Genomic DNA, 17,131 nt, shown 5'->3' with positions numbered 1-17,131 from the left:
CACAGTCTTATTCTATCTAATGGTAATAGCAAGCAAAAAAAATACTGTTTTCCCTTTCTGAAACATGAAGAACAAATTCTAATGCAAACATCAACAATGAAAAGTATGTCCTTACTGCTTTAATTTCACTCCACTTGGTCAAACAATAAATATAACAAAGAACAATTCAAGAAGTATGCATAAGCCTTTTCAAAAAAAGAAAAAAAATCAGAATTTATGGCATTCTCAAATACATTTGTAATTTATTTGCAGCGACTGCAATTGAAATGTTAAATCTAAACCAAGTTGTTGCATTCTTTTTATAGGATCCCATCCTGGCTTGGACGGGGAGAGGAAAGAAGAAATACTGATCAAATTAAGATAAGGCCAATCAACTTCAATGCACAAACACTTCTTCCAAAAATCTACTAATCTGCCAATACAAGAAAAGCATAGGTGATTTCAGAAACAGACATTTCTAATAAAGCAGAGCAACTGTGTACTGCATTTGAAAAATCACTAGAGAGCACTAAAGAACAATTAATGGACATTCTTAAGTATTTGGAGGCATTAATTATTAATTTGTAGGATAAACTAAGAAGCTGTATTTTTCCAAAACAAAAAATATCATTCAGTCCGATCTTCTAAAAAACCACTCCAATTTTACACTAGCTCTTAGTGTCAAATTCTTAAATTTCACCTCCTATCAACTATTATATTCATCTTTTCAGAGTACCATTTCATTACAAATGAATGACATTGTGAAAATCTATATATTATTGCTCTGGATCACACTAATACTTTAACAAAAATGCTGCAGTTAGAGAACATAAATACACCGTCTCTTTTAAAAATATTACTCAAAATGTCTAAACCTCTTTTTGGGATGGAGGGAACAGGAGATGGGAAGGTAATTTAATGAAAATCACCTAAAGCCTTCTCTGAATAGCCCTCGCATTTCAGCAGAAATCTAAAAACCTCCCTTTACAGTAATTTTAAAGGAAAGCTATAAAACTGTAAGTTCAGCAATGCTACCAGCAGGACAGAATCACTTCAGCTTATACATCCACCCAACCCTAAGTTAAAAATAACTACAAAGACATATCTGAGGCTATCCTACCTTCCAATACACTAAAACTCATTCTCCAACTTACTATACCACTGATGTGTCAATCCTGGGTAGACCCTGCCTCAGAAACTGAGTGATGTTATCCGTATCAGATGATGGTGTGACAGAGAATTCAGCAACAGCGTACTGAAAATGCATAACATCCCTATACTTGCAGAACAGAAGGGTAACAAAATTAGAAGATCTTCCCTTTATCAGCGATGATGAACAAAATATTAATGCAACCTACTGAATCAGTGAAGTAATGAATAGTCTGTTAATGGGAAAGGATTAAGAGCTCTCTAGCCTTTCTGGGTTTACTAATCCATCAAAACAAACCCTTATCTGTGTGTGGCGGGGGGGTGTGGAGGGAAAGAAAAAACGTGCTGGCTTCAAAATAAGAAATAATCTCTAGTCTGCTCATACTACCATCCTAAAAAGCTCAGTCAACTCATGGAGCATTTTGGCAGGTCATTCTGATTTTAATACTGTTCCTGGACTGATAAATCATGTGTACGTGTGTGTGTACATATATGTATATATGTGTGTGTGTGTGTTTGTATTTTTATATATATATATATTAAAAAAAAAATCTAGTTTTCTCCTTACACCAGTGTTTACAAGTGTTAAGAAACTAATGATTTGCATTTATTTGTTGAAATAAAACACAGTATTCACTAGTATTTTGCACACAAACACATCTTATGAGCTTCCCTGGTTAACTAATTTGACATGTAGCTTTGTTTATTCATTACCTGGTAATCTCATCGTCTCCAAGCATTCCCTTGGGAATTGGTGAATATCGCCCTGGTGATGCTGGGGGCAAGGACTGTCCCAGGTAGGCAGATGGAGTGATATGGTTATCCACTGGCTGAGAATAAGCTTTAAAGAGGAAAAAATTAAAATAAAATAAGCATTAAGGTAATAAGGAAAAAGAGCTGGAGAAACTGAAACAAAGTATTTTAAGTCACCTATTCTAAAACCAAAATATAACAGTTCAAATGATATATTATAAATATCATAGTTCTAAAATACTGTGTCACATCTACACATTCCCCAGTCTCCTCACACTAAGTCAGTAAGCAAATTTTTCAGTTTGACTGAGTCTCAAAACCCCCTTTTTTAGAAAGAGACACCTTGGATAGTTGAAGCCCATGAAGACAGTCTGGAGATTTATCCATTTTTAAAGTTGTCTTCAACTTCACTGAAGTCAATTAATAATTTTAGTTTCTTAAACATCACTATGTTGGAGCAACAGGGAAAAAATACAACATTTTAATGTTACACTTCTTCCAAACTGTCAAGCTGCCTACCTCTTTCTTTTCAATGTTTTGATGTAGAGCACCCTAGCATCTCCAGAACACTCCAGGGCCACTGTGACTACCAGGTCTGAACAGGGAGGGATGTTACATTTCTTAGACACTGAACAAAACCATCCTTAATAGCACAGGTGCTGTTAGTGATGCTGCTATGTGCTCAGCCAACAGCATGCATCAGGAAACAAAAGTACGATTATTCCACCTCCTATTCTTCAAGGTAAGAGGCATCAATTTACTGAGAGGAATAAACAAGCTAGTGAAAAAAATTTCAACTGTACTGCAAGGGTCGGTTGCCTTATTCACAGGTTCATTGATTAAAACTAGAAAGAAGTATTAAAAGGATTTAGTCTAACCTCTTGCATAACAGGCCATGAATCCTGTGCATGAAGCGCATGTGTTTTACCTGAACCACAACACATGTGCTAGAAAAATTTAGCATCTTGATGATTTCAATTGATGGAAAACATTCCACAATCCCAGCAGAGTTGTTCCAATACATAATTAAAACGGTGCATTATATTTCCAAGTTAGGCACATCAATTTTAAGTGTCCATTCACCAGGCATAGTCATACCCACCAACTCCTATCACAAAGTATATTCTACAATTGAAAGTCTTTTTGCTGGTGTAGGTGCTTCAAGCTTTGAGGCTTAAACATGGAGGGTGGGGACACTTCTCAGATTCAACATTAATAAAGCTGCCAGACTCTCTTCACTCTTATTTGTTTACTGTATCTGACGTGGTTCTTGGCCTTTGAGGATTTACGCTTAAACCAAAGCTTTTTAACTGAATAGACATGACACAGATTGCAGAAGTGACCCGTATATTCTCCTTTTTTTTTCTTTTTAAACTGCTGGAAGACCATTTGGATCACATCCAAACTTCATCAAAAGTATTTTTATATGGAGACATTTGCTGAATAGCCAGCTTTCAAACCACCCAATCTGCACTGGATTGATTCTGTATGATTCTAGACTCCTAGCACACCTGCGTGCAGTAAATTCCATACATGGAGAATGTATCACATCAGCACCGTCTTACCATACTCAATGGTCTAATAAAAATGGTACTAAGCCAGATAGGGAACCACCTATAGTACCTTAATGCCTAGCATATAGCATCTGATATCATATCTAATTAGCCAGATTGCTTTTTATTCTTTAAAGCTTTTTCACAGCACTAAAGTTCTTTCCATTTTCTAAAATGCGTTTCAGCAAGCATTAAAATCCACTATTAAGAGCTTAGGCAGTTTAAAAGCACTAGCTGATAAAGTATTTAAGTGTGTTATTCAGACACACCAGCCTTCAGTGAGTTGCATGCTCTAGTCTGGCACTGTGCAGAACTTTTAGAAACTGCAACTCTGTATTAACAAATGGTTTCAGCAAAAATCAGAGTCTGAGTGCAAGAGATAGCCCGCCTCCTTCTACAACACAGACAAAAGGAAGCTTCCTCAAGACAGCTTCATGAGGTCTACCACGGATGGTGACTCCACCACCTCTCTAGGCAGCCTGTCCCAATGCTTGACTACCCTTTCCGTGAAGACATTTTTCCTAATATCCAATCTAAACCTCCCCTGGCGCAGCTTGAGGCCATTTCCTCTTGTCCTATTGCTCACTACTTGGGAGAAGAGACCAACACCCACCTCACTACAACCTCCTTTCAGGTAGCTGTAGAGAGCAATAAGGTCTCCCCTCAGCCTCCTCTTCTCCAGGCTAAACAACCCCAGTTCCCTCAGCTGCTCCTCATTAGGCCTGTGCTCCAGACCCTTCACCAGCTTCGCTGCCCTTCTCTAGACACACTCCAGTAACTCAATGTCCTTCTTGTATTGAGGGGCCCAAAACTGGACACAGTATTCCAGGTGCAGCCTCACCAGCACCGAGTACAGGGGGACAATCACCTCCCTGCTCCTGATGGCCACACCATTCCTGATACAAGCCAGGATGCTGTTGGCCGCCTTGGCCACCTGGGCACACTGCTGGCTCATCTTCAGCCGGCTGTCAACCAACGCCCCCAGGTCCTTTTTGGCCAGGCAGCTTTCCAGCCACTCTTCCCCAAGCCTGCAGCGTTGCATGGGGCTGTTGTGACGCAAGTGCAGGACCTGGCACTTGGCCTTGTTAAATCTCATACAGTTGGCCTCGGCGCATTGATCCAGCCTGTCCAGGTCCCTCTGCAGGGCCATCCTACCCTCCAGGAGATCGACACTCCCACCCAGTTTGGTGTCATCTGCAAACTTACTGAGGGTGCACTCAATCCCCTCATCCAGATCATCAATAAAGATATTAAACAAGGCTGGACCCAAAACAAAACAGAGCCCTGGGGAACACCGCTCATGACCAGTCGCCAACTGGACTTAACTCCATTCACCACTACTCTCTGGGCTCAGCCACCCAGACCATTTTTTTACCTAGCGAAGAGTATGCTCGTCCAAGCCATGAGCCGCCATCTTCCCAAGGAGAATGCTATGGGAGATGGTGTCAAAGGCTTTACTGAAGTCCAGGTAGATGACATCCACAGCCTTTGCTTCATCCACCAGGCGGGTCACCAGGTCATAGAAGGAGATCATGTTGGTCAAGCAGGACCTGCCTTTCATGAACTCATGCTGGCTGGGCCTGATCCCCTGGCTGACCTGCACATGCCTGTTGAGTGCACTCAAAATGAACCACTCCATAGTCCTCCCTGGCACTGAGGTCAGTCTGACAGGCCTGTAGTTCCCCGGATCCTCCTTCCGGCCCTTCTCGTAGATGGGTGTCACATTGGCAAGCCTCCAGTCATCAGGGACCTCCCCTGTTAACCACGACTGTTGATAGGTGATGGAGAGTGGCTTGGCAAGCTCCTCCACCAGCTCCCTCAGTACTCTTGGGTGGATTCCATCCAGCCCCATAGACTTGTGAGCGCCCAGGTGGCATAGCAGGTTAACTGCTTCCCCCTGGATTATGGGGGCTCCATTCTGCTCCCCATCCCTGTCTTCCACCTCAGGGGGCTGAATGCCCTGGGGATAACTCGTCTGGCTATTAAAGACTGAGAAGGTGGCAAAGAAGGCATTAAGTACATCAGCCTCTTCCTCATCCTTGGTGACAATGTTCCCCTGCACCCCCGCATTCAATAAAGGATGGAGATTCTCCTTGCCTCTCTTTGTTGTTAATGTATTTGTAGAAACATTTGTTCATTCTCTCTTACAACAATGGCCGGATTGAGTTCTAGCTGGGCTTCTGCGTTTCTAATTTCCTCCCTGCATGACCTAACGAGACTCCTGTACTCTTCCTGAGTTGCCTGCCCCTTCTTCCAAAAGTGGTGAACTGTCCTTTTTCCCGAGTCCCAGCAAAAGCTCCCTGTTCAGCCAGGCCGGTCATCTTCCCCGCCAGTTCGTCTTACAGCACATGGGGACAGCCTCCTCCTGCACCTTTAAGACTTCCTTCTTGAAGAAGGCCCAGCCTTCCTGGACCCCTTTGCCCTTCAGGACTCTCTCCCAAGAGACTCTCAAACCAGTGTCCTGAACAGACCAAAGTCTGCCTTCCAGAAGTCCATGGTAACAGTTTTGCTGCCCCTCCTCCTTACTTCACCAAGAATTGAGAACTCTATCATATCATGGTCACTAAGCCCAAGACGGCCTCTGACCACAACATCTCCCACAAGTCCTTCTCTGTTTGTAAACAGCAGGTCAAGCAAGGCACCTCCCCTTGTAGGCTCACTTACCAGCTGCATCAGAAAGTTATCCTCCACACACTCCAGAAACCTCCTGGACTGTTGCCTCTCTGCTGTGTTGTATTTCTAGCAGATGTCCAGCAAGTTGAAGTCCCCCACAAGAACAAGGGCTAGCAATTGTGAGCCTTCTGTCAGCCGCTTGTAGAATACTTCATCTATCTCTACATCCTGGTTGGGTGGTCTATAAGAGACTCCCAACAGGACATCTGCCTTGTTGGCCTTCTCCCTCATCCTTACCCATAAGCACTCGACCTTATCATCCACAATCATTGAGCTCTATACAATCAAAACACTCCCTAACATACAGAGCCACCCCACCACCTCTCCTTCCTTGCCTATCCCTTCTGAAGAGCTTATAGCCATCCAGTGCAGCACTCCACTCGTGAGAGTCATCCCACCGTGTTTCTGTGATGGCGACTAAGTCATAGCTATCCTGCTGCACAAGGGCTTCCAGCTGCTCCTATCCAAAGCTATCGATTTCACCCCCAACATTGCCATGCCACCTTCAGGCTCCTCTCTAGTGAGCCTGGTTATATCCCCTTCCACCTTCAAACCTAGTTTAAAGCCCTCTCAATGAGCCCCGCCAACTCATGAGCAAGAATCCTTTTCCCCCTTGGAGACAGCTGATCTCTACCTACCGCCAGCAGGCCCAGTGCCGTGTAAACCTCCCCATGATTGAAAAAACCAAAATTCCACTGGCGGCTCCAGCCTCTGAGCCACTTGTTAATCACGTGAGTTTTCCCATTCCTTTCTGCATTCTTCCCTGCCATTGACGGGATTGAGGAAAACACTACCTGTGCTCCCAATCCTGCAACCAATCGCCCCAGTGCCCTGAAGTCCCTTTTGATCGCTTTAGGACATCTCTCTGCAACCTCATCACTGCCAACCTGCATAACCAGCAGCAGGTAATAATCAGAGGGCTGTACCAGACCAAGGAGTTTCTTAGTAATGTCTGTAATCCGGGCCCCAGGGAGGCAGCAGACTTCCCTGTGGGATGGGTCTAGATGGCATATTGGGCCCTCTGTTCCCTGCAGGAGAGTATTGCCTACTATAATTACCCACCTTTTTTTCTTAACAGAAGCAGTCGTAATGTGTGGGGCTGACTGACTTGCCCTAGGCAACCCCCTGGATGGACCTTCACCTACATCCTCACTTGCCTGGCCCTCAAGTTCCAGAGCCCCGTATCTGTTGTGTAAAGGCAACTGGGAAGGTGAGGGAGGCCAGGAGGGGATTTGCCTGCCGCCCCGGGCAGGGACCTGTTTCCATTCCCCCCCGTCTCTTGGGTTCCCTCCTTCTGCTTGCTGGCAAGAGGGTAAGGGATCCTCTGCTCCTTGTAGAACCTCCATCTGTTGCCTTGGCCTCAGGGATGGTAGGGTGTGGCTCCAATCTATTCCCCTCTCACACTCCCTGATAACACTTCCTCTTTCAGCTCTGCCACCAGGCTGAGCAGGTCATTCACCTGGTCACACCGAAAACAGCTGTTGTCTGGGCTGCCCTCCGGTATGAGTGACAGGCTCGGGCACTCCCTGCAGCCGGAGACCTGGACAGCTCTGTGTTTGTGCGGGAGCTCCATCTGGGTGATGCCTTTCAGGCAAGTGGAAACCCTTGGGAGGGCGATGACCACTAGTTGAGTTACTCTTTAGAGCCAGGAGGGGAGTTGTTCAAGACACATGACTCCTATAACTATTTTTTCAAACAGCTGTAACACATGTACTTTGAACCTTCATCCTTCTGCTCCCTGCAAGGATTTGAAGACTACAGATCCCACTACTAAATTCTTTCTGTCTGCCCCCAGCACAATAGGTAGCTTCTGTGCACTGGTAACAGATTTGGACAGTTTATTGTGAATTTCAAAACTTATTTTTTGGCCACACTGGAGTTTTGGCAACAGATTTATACAATGATTACCAAACCATACAGCAATATGTCCTTTTCAATAGAAAATAATATATGTATTTTAATACAAAAGTGTATTTCCATGTCACTGTACACAGTTTTTGTTTAAAACAAGTGATAATTTAAAAAATTACTCCTGTACATCGACACAGTTATTTTGGTTTTCCTCAGAAAATTTTACAGCTAAAGCACAAAAAAATGGAATGCAGACTTTATGAGCTCTTTTCCAATTAGTGAAAAATGGATTTTGATTAAAAAAAACAAAGCAACTGTAGCACAGTATAGCAGCTCTGTACATTCTATTCATGCACTAAATCTTCTCATTTCACAAAATGAATTTACAATTGCTTTTAACAAGTCAGTGGCAGCTATAAAGATGCCTATTTTATAGAAAGTAATTAAATTTTTCATAACAAATTTTATGTTCATTGACTTTTCATTTGATTGCTTTTAAGGTTCCTAAAGCTGTTGACTGCATCACGTTCAGAAACATACATACCATCTAACAGTCACATATTCTTATTTTTTAAATTTTGTATCCTTTCAGGATGTAACTAAAACTCAGCTATCTAGCAATATAACAGTTTATTATTTCAGACCTGTAACTGTTCCACATCAGCACTGGCTACATCATTTATAAAGTTCTACATATGGTACTTGTTTAGAAAAGTCAGGCCCTTTTTCAAGGCTGGTATTCTCAGCACTAGGAAAGCAAACCTACAAGGCATTCAAAGGCTCTCTATGGAGTTCCTGCAAAAAAAAAGTGTCTGTGCCTTTCCTAAAACTGTTTTAGCTGGAGATTATACCTAAAGAATATTCATGAAGAATATGACAGAAACAAAAGGGAAGCCATCACTTTCAAAATCCTAAATCAGGTCTAAACTTCTATTTCCAAGTAAATATTATTACTGATGTAACTGATAGAGGAACTGTGTTTTGGATGAACAGTAAATTACATACATAACATGAACTTGCTTTGACAGGAAAAGTCAAAGACTCTTAAGGAGAAATTCCATTTCCACACACCCCCCTTGACATAATGCAGCTCTACACAAAAAGAAAATGGAAGATTTCCTATTATTTCTTTATTATCTGCAAACTGGGGATACCAATCACAAGTACAATCTCTAAAATAGGAAATAAAATTAAAACCTTATTGTAATTTACTGTTATTACACATTCTTCTCTTCCCCTATTTATGCCATTTAAGGAACAATAAGGCATTTATATCTCTAGTGAGGAAACTGATTATTCCCTATCTTGCAATATTTTATTTCTCAATGCAGAGTGTAAATACTATAGCAATGCACACACACACACAAAGGTCAAATACTTCAGGAGTCAAAAATGCATCATTAATAATGTCTCCAAAGGAGGCCTGAAGAGAAAGCAAGTCCTCTGTCTCTCAAAAATGGTGTAGACCCTTTTCTGACTCTGATATCCTACAATATGCACTGTACAGGTAAGGTTGGTGTTTTTAAATAGCAAGTTCTAGACCTTTTTATTAATATCTCAACTGAATAACTTTAAAAACGTTATACCAACAAGTTACTGGACATCTGTTCCAAGAGCCATTTAATGACCAATATTCCTATATAGATTACTGAGGCAGTTTACATTCCCTACTGACATATGACCTACTACAGAAGACTAATAGCTATGATTATTAAACACACAAATCGGTTTAGCTGCCAATGGTGCTAGCCAGCTGGGTGGCATTGGTCCACAGGACCATCCCACCTGCAGTGCTGTTGTTCCTCTGCATACAATGAACATAGGAGTTTTTTGTTGAATTTCCATGTTTCTTATACTGGAAGCTCACATCTTTCAGTGTCTCAGAGACTGGATGCCACACAGGAGAACGGTACTCAAATTGCAATGTGCTCAGAAAGAACAATCTTTCATACTGCATTCTTCTTGAGTCAGAAAATGGAGTTCACTGTAAAGTAACTGTTCAAACTAGCAATCCACACCTCAAGGGTTAAAAGAAAAAATCTCACAGAAGTGATAGAAACAGGCATAGCAATCAACTATTCCAGACTGTCAAGGGCTGCGGTCAAGCTTTCATTGCTCACAGTACCAGTGTCTGGAGCTACAGCACATAACTATGAGCTATTTTTTTCCACATACATTCCCTGCTAAATGCTCTGGTCTCAGACAGCTCCAACTCTTCTTTAACAAGATTTTCAACCTGAGTTTCCCCCACGGGCAGCCAGAAGCCGTTCACTCACTGAAATGACAGAGATCAACTTTCAGCCCCAGGTGCACAAAGAATTATGTTGGCAGGATCTGTACTCTTCTCAATAAATACTGCCATAAATCAGAATCTCAGAAAACTCTTGATCAAATCCCTCGATACAAAGACAGTAACCCCAAAGAAATATCAAATATCAAATGATTTAATTATCTCTATGGATGCTAACTTACTGTGTCCCATCTTTTGCACCATCAGACCACTTGACAAGACTGTACTATTGTGTGGCTGGTACTCTTACTACAGGAGTTCTAAAAGAAAACCGATTTTGAAAAAAAAAAAAAACCTGGATACTGAAATATGTGAACCTGGTTCTCAAGCAGTTTTTCAGTATCCTTAGCTCTGCATTTTAAATCCCTATCACCAGACAAAGGGAGGCAGCCCTGGAACTAAACTAGACCAGTTGCAGAGAGAAAGTCTTAAAGACAACCAAATTCTGAATTTGGTGTTTTGTGGGCTTTTGAATGAACTTTCATGTTCACAAAAGTTAGCATAATGAGCAATCTACTGGATGTTCTGCAGACAGTACAGATACCAAGGCAGTAAGTACTGTGCACTATGCTTTTAGATGTTTCTGATGAGTGTTAAAAAAAAAAACCCACACAAATAATAAAAATACAAAAAACAACCCACAAAAAAAAACCCCACCACCAAAACCCAAGGGGAGTTCTGGGTCAGTGAGCAGTCTACGTATACATTCAGGCAGTAGACAGGGTTTCTACCTTAACATCATTTGTAATGGGCATGTCCATAGGCAGCCTCTGTGTGAATTTAAGGGATTCGGTAGTGAAAGGAATAGTACATATTACTTCTCCTTTATGATGGGCCTGAACTCCTACGAACCTGGATAAGAGGATTCTGATGGACAGAAATGCAAAGGAGGATTACAAATACATGTCTCAAAAGAGCTGCAGGTGAGTAGGTAAAGAAGGAAGACTGGTAACTTTCAACACTTACTCTCAATCCAGGTGATTCTAGAAAATACCTCTTTAATAACTGTCATCTGGCAAAGCTCTTCAGAGTCTCTAACCTGAAGCTCTTGAGCCAGCTACAGCATCACTTTTGGATGTCTCATCTGAGATGAGAACAAAGGTGCAAACAAACCTTGAAATGGTGACCCTGAAAACATCATCTTCTAAAATACTATGTACAGGAGCCAGTATTTTTTGGTATGACTTCCATCTAATTGATCAGCTCCTTACAGAAAGGGGAGGCTTTCTAGTTGCAAAATTATAGTACTCCTTTATAAAAAAGCAATAGCCTTTGAGGAGATTGGGATCTCCCTTTGAAATTTCCATTGTAAATGTGAAAATATTGAGGAGTCCTGAAAAAGCTTTTGTTCTGCCCTTTATTAGAAAAATAGAATCTAGTGTCTTAGGCATATGCAGTTGTTTCTGATAAGTGAAAAATTTAGGAAAAGGCTAAACTGATTTCCTTGAATTAAATCATTAAACCCTCAGGCAAGACCTTTGGGTCTATTTTGTGTGCAAAATTCAGTCAGCAGATCCAGAGTCTCTAGGCCAGCCGCAGTAACAGCCAGCTGCACTTTGATCAACGGAGACAAGCGTATGAAGCCTTGGCTTTCCCATTGCAAGGAAAAGAAACAGACTGAAGTTTCATCAAAGGACCCAGCACTTTGCAGAAGAATGTTCTTTAGTTAACTGTTGACAAAAGTCTACCAGAAACAGCGTTTTAAAAAAAAAAAAAAAAAAAAAGAGTAACTTCAGACGGAGAACTGAATGCTAAAACGGCAGCTAAATGAAATGAAAGCCAGAAAATCTACTCAAAAGCACAGACAGCACTTTAGCCCACAAACTTTGTCAAAGGTCACAAAAGGACAGAAGACAGACAGACACCTGGAATCCGAGAAATCTTTTGTGTTTTTTTCAAAATGCTTCATCAGGAGGAAAAATGTTCCTAGAAGCAGCTGCTGGAGCTTGAGGGTCACAACAGCTCAGGAGACAGGCTTTTCACTTCAGTGACAGAAGTGCCACTTCACGCGAAGGACCAGTATACTGGGCTACACAGAACGCCACTGTCTCTCTCAAGTCCCACTTACAGGGAGAGCAGCCAAATGGGAGAGATACTTGGGAGGGAGGAAAGTAATGGGATGAAAGAGGGCCTACATGTGTGGCCAGGCCATTTACCTCCAGAAAATGGATGCGAAACTAAGTCATGTATACTGAGAAATTAAGAACTCGAGGCAAGATGGCAGTGCACATCTTCATGGCAACCATGTGGGATTACCCTTGACAGAACTTTCCTGAAGAGCCAACGGACACAGTAAGAAGGTATTCTTGAAGATACCTCTGTCCTTTTATGACTCTATGTTATGATGCAATTAACTACAATTAACTGAGTCTCCAGCTCATCCACCATCTGAGAGAAATTAATTTGCTGCATGGGAAGCGGGCCAACAGCATGCCCTTATGCATACTGCTAGAGCAAATATTCCTTTAGAAGTACGTATTAAAATACATAATGTGAACATAAAAACAAAATAATCACCCAAAGGAGAACACCAATTTGTAGTCAAAGAAGAAATATGACTGCTGCTTCGAACAAGACTCTCAGCAGTCTGATCTCACCTACCTAAAACCGAACTACTGAACTACAGTGCTGAGAATCAGCCGCGCTGAGTTTGGTATCTCTGTTCTTAACTTTTCGAGCCTACAGACCGTCTTTTTAAGATCAAAGTATCATTTAATGAACAGCACCAAAGCACATCAAAATTTAAAATGAGAATCTACATTTATATCCAACCGTTCCTTTATGGCTGCATAGTAAAGGAGCAGGTTTGTCAAATTCTACTGCAGGTTCCTTCCTCCACTTACACAGACTGAACAGTTTCAGTCCAATTTTCCTCCCAAAAGAGATAGCCAGTCCTCTAAATTGCTATAGTGCTCTGTTCTTTTCCATTTAAGCCTTATACCAAGTTGGTTTTTCATAATCAGGGGCACTGAGCAAGACTTAATACGTATGACTTTTGCCAGTATCGGGGTATCATTGAGTTATCAGGATTGGACAACTTATTAGAAACCAGCTCCTTCTCTACCTTCCTCTGCTAAAACCTTCTTGAGACTTTGCCTTTGCCCCCACAAAAGATTCATAAAGTAAATATCCCAATGATCGAGTCAAGATGCAGTAGTCATAGATAAGATACTTGTACGTTTGTCACATCACCATCTACAGCAGTGTAATCTCATCACTGCAACTCTACCAGGAACACTACATACAAATCAGGTTAACCTCTGTTCCAGAAAATCTGAATTCTGGGTGAAACATATGAGGTCAGTTACAACGGAGAGAGAAAAAGAAGTCTGCCTTCCAAGGACACAGTGGGAAAGGTTGAATTCTTGGACAAATTAGATACCATAAGGGAAAATGGCTGCTCTCTAACCATACATGTGAGTATAAAACTGGGGATGAATAAGTGAAGGCTGAAAATTAGTTTTATGTCAAATAATGGGGCCTTCAAGAACATCCTTCTAATAAGACAGTGAAGACATAAAACCTAATTAGGTCCAAATTGTAATTCAATAAGCTTATGAATAGATTTAAAGATACTGTAGCTATTGCCAATAAATGATGGCCTTATAAGGTACTTCAGTCCTTTGTTGAGCTGCATTTTTTTTGTTGTTCTTTACATACTATTTTAGATTACATCAGTGGCTTTTCAGCCCCAAAGTGCTCCTTTTTTCATATGAAGTAGTATCTGAACAGATCAGTGCTATATATCAATTACTTGTATCTAACAGCAGGAAGAAAAAAAAAAAACAAACCAAAAAACATAACCAACACACAACCCCCCAAAAAACCCCACAACCTAAAATAACTCTCCCTCAGAACCATTTTATGTGATGAGTAAAACTGGTCATCCAGAAAAGTCCACCAATTGAGTCGTGGAAAGATACAGCTTTATCCTTCTCATCCCCTTCTCCAAACACTAAATGGTAATATCCCTCTTGAAGAAACAGTACATTAAATTCAAATTTTTCTTTACATTGTGGTTCAACCCTGAACTTTCTGGATTTGGATGTCTGACTTCAAAAAGACTCCTGTAAGTAGTACCCTTATGTAAACAAGAAATTCTTCTAACTTTTTTCAATGTAGCATTCACTGGTTTTCCACTTGAATGATCAACAATTATGTCAAAACTGAAGACTTCAAGTTAACATGAAATTTCACGATACATTTGCAGGCAGGCAGCAGAGGTAAAGACCTCCCCCTCCTCCCAGTCTGGTTTATTCAAATATGTGCAGCTCATGAAAAAGCAGGAAAACAGAAAAAAATAAGTCAGAACATCACTAACCTCTACCTGGAACAGTATTGTCTTTTGCTCAGTTCACAGGACACTGAACATCTACACAGTACATTGGTGGTTACTCTTCACAGCCTCCAGGAGAATGAGGCACACGTTCTGCTTGTACTCATCAGCAAGTGATCAGAAACATTGAGTCACTAGGACAAGGCCACATCAGTCACAGAAACACATTAAGAGCCCCACTGTGTTGCTGTCTTTTCAGTACACAAGCCATAGGATGTTATTCTGTTTAGTATATAATTTTCCTGATTAATCAACTTTATCAGATTTTCACACTGTACAATTTGAAAAACCTTGACTAGAAATGGGGTATGTTAAAGCCTTAAGGGGAAAAATAATTAAATCTCAAAGATAAGCTGAACTTACAGTTCGTGATGTCAGGAGGGGCATAACTGTCATTCATGAACATGCTGGTGGGTTTTGCAACTTTCAGATAAACAAAGTCAGATGTGTTTTTTAAGGCAGTCACTGCTTCTTCATGAGTAACTTCTTCTAAGCAAACACTGTTCACCTAAAAAGAGAAAAAATGAACAAATTCTCAACACAGAAAAATGTATGTTTTCATAAGACACTCACTGAAAACTGTTGGAGCACTCTGGCATTGAGAGTTTTTATTAGGATTCATGTGCCACAGACTTAATTGGTTATATAAAAGGTACATAAAAGATGCTTTGTAGTGCTGTGACATATAAGAATGACAAGTCTTTCTTCAAAAGATTATAATCAACTGTATTGACTGTAACATTATAAAGGCACACGTGACTTTGCAAAGCTAACGGGACAAATACAACACTCAAAATGCCATAAGCGTTCAATCCCAGCACTGACACAGTATGTTATTGCAAGCATTCAATAGAAAAAAGTTTCTTCTAGTAAGAATAAATCCTACATGATCTTGTCATAACATAATTAAGTTCTAGACATTATAAGGAGACAACATATTCTTCCAAGAGGTCAAAAGTAGTGATCAAAACTGCAGAAGATCCCAAAGTGACTGACTGATTTACATGCCAAGTAACAAGAACTAGTTTAACTTTACAGGCAACAGATTTTTTAAACTATGGCTATTAAGGTGAAATACTAGCACTTCAGTTTACAAAAAATTTAAAAATCCTTTAGCAATTAGTATTTCATAGAAAGCCTTAGTAAACTGAATTGCTGACCCTCTTCTATATTTTGAAGAGGGAAGGAACTTCTGCAGATAATTCCAGGCAACATGGGAAATAAGGCTTGTACTGCACTGAACCTGAGGGACCAAAGACACTTACTTTCCTCTGATTACTTAACTTTTTAACTGCGTAAAAACAATTGGGCCTTGTCAATTCTGTTATTTTGGGGGGAAAAACTCTACTGCTTAAATATATTGTTTCTATCTGTATTTTTTAAGAGTTTCCGAAAAGTGTTCTAAATGCCTCTTACTGATTTTTTTTTTTTTTTTTTTTTTTTTTAAAACAACCGATTTGAACTCCTACCACTCCTGACGACTGAAAAGTCATTTTGCAGTGCATTGGTAATTGGTAATTGCAGTACAACCTAAACATGCAGACAGGAAGTTACATTCTGCAAAATATGGGAGCTTATCTCTACATTAGTGACTAAACCAAAAATTCCTTAAAACCTTACATATATTTTATGAGATAAGCAAGTTAGCATGAAATTTTCTTGTACAGGTGACAAACTGTAACTCTGGGAAGCAGTCTGCCATTAAAAGCAAGCTTTCCAGTGCCCTTACATTGTGGGGAAGTCCTATAATCAAAACACTTCCTATGATGCAGATTTTAAAACTTAAAAGACATCAAATATTAATAGCATTGTCGTCAAGCAGCTGGATCTTTGTGTTTGTGAATTTGCACAGCATATGAAGGTGTATATTTATTGTGCAGCTAGTAGTAAACAATATATTCTTTTTTCCTCCCAGTTCTCACGTGAAGATTTGCTCATGTCTTGAGCTGATTTCACAGAACTACCCATTGTAACACCGAGATCTCATTCCTAATACTTCAAAAAAAGCAGGATTCTTTAGATAAAGGGATAATCCCAGGATTCTTTATCTTTAAGTAGCTTCAGATTTCCCAGCTCTGTATTTGTAAGTGACAAACTTATCCAAAAAGTCTTTTTACAGATGGGAAACTCTGCACTGAACATTTATAGTCAGTTTCTAACTGTTCAAAGAGCAACAGAGCACTCATTCTGCTGTCATGTACTTCAAGTACGGATGTACTCAGAGCTCTTACAGAAGCAGGTACTGTCTGGTAGATGTAAGGTATAATTGCTCCACCTTCCTACAAGAGTTGAGCTCACAATTCAGAAATTCATTCAGAAATTCCTGGCTCTGGCTTTTGTTTTTCTAGCCGGAGAACTAAATTTCCAGATGAAATTTAAGAAAGTTAAAAGTTATTTTTACTTTGTGCATAGAAAATTCAACTTTGAAATATTTCAGAGTTTTAAAAAAAAGCCATTCAAAAGCATTACAAACACTGAAATCCAATATAAGCAGCAGTTTCACTACAGGCTGGCCAGCCACCAGTACATGGAGTTCCTTTCCATTCT

At 40.5% G+C, this 17,131-nt stretch overlaps 1 protein-coding gene across 19 annotated transcripts in view; it reads right to left on the bottom strand.

Moving 5' to 3' along the window:
* DLG1 (discs large MAGUK scaffold protein 1) overlaps positions 1-17,131 on the bottom strand; it is a 176,122-nt gene that overhangs the window by 44,519 nt on the left and 114,472 nt on the right. For all 19 annotated transcript variants that reach the window (XM_075716850.1, XM_075716852.1, XM_075716851.1 and 16 more), the window contains 2 exons: positions 14,948-15,092; positions 1,843-1,969 (listed from right to left, as the gene is read on the bottom strand). In XM_075716850.1, coding sequence (XP_075572965.1) covers positions 1,843-1,969; positions 14,948-15,092 — 272 coding nt within the window. The remainder of the gene's footprint in view (positions 1-1,842; positions 1,970-14,947; positions 15,093-17,131) is intronic.

Source organism: Pelecanus crispus, chromosome 9 (assembly GCF_030463565.1).
Source record: "Pelecanus crispus isolate bPelCri1 chromosome 9, bPelCri1.pri, whole genome shotgun sequence".
In the NCBI taxonomy this organism is placed as follows: Eukaryota; Metazoa; Chordata; class Aves; order Pelecaniformes; family Pelecanidae; genus Pelecanus; species Pelecanus crispus.
Note: the sequence above shows the minus strand (reverse complement) of the source record. Positions and strands in the feature narration are given on the sequence as shown.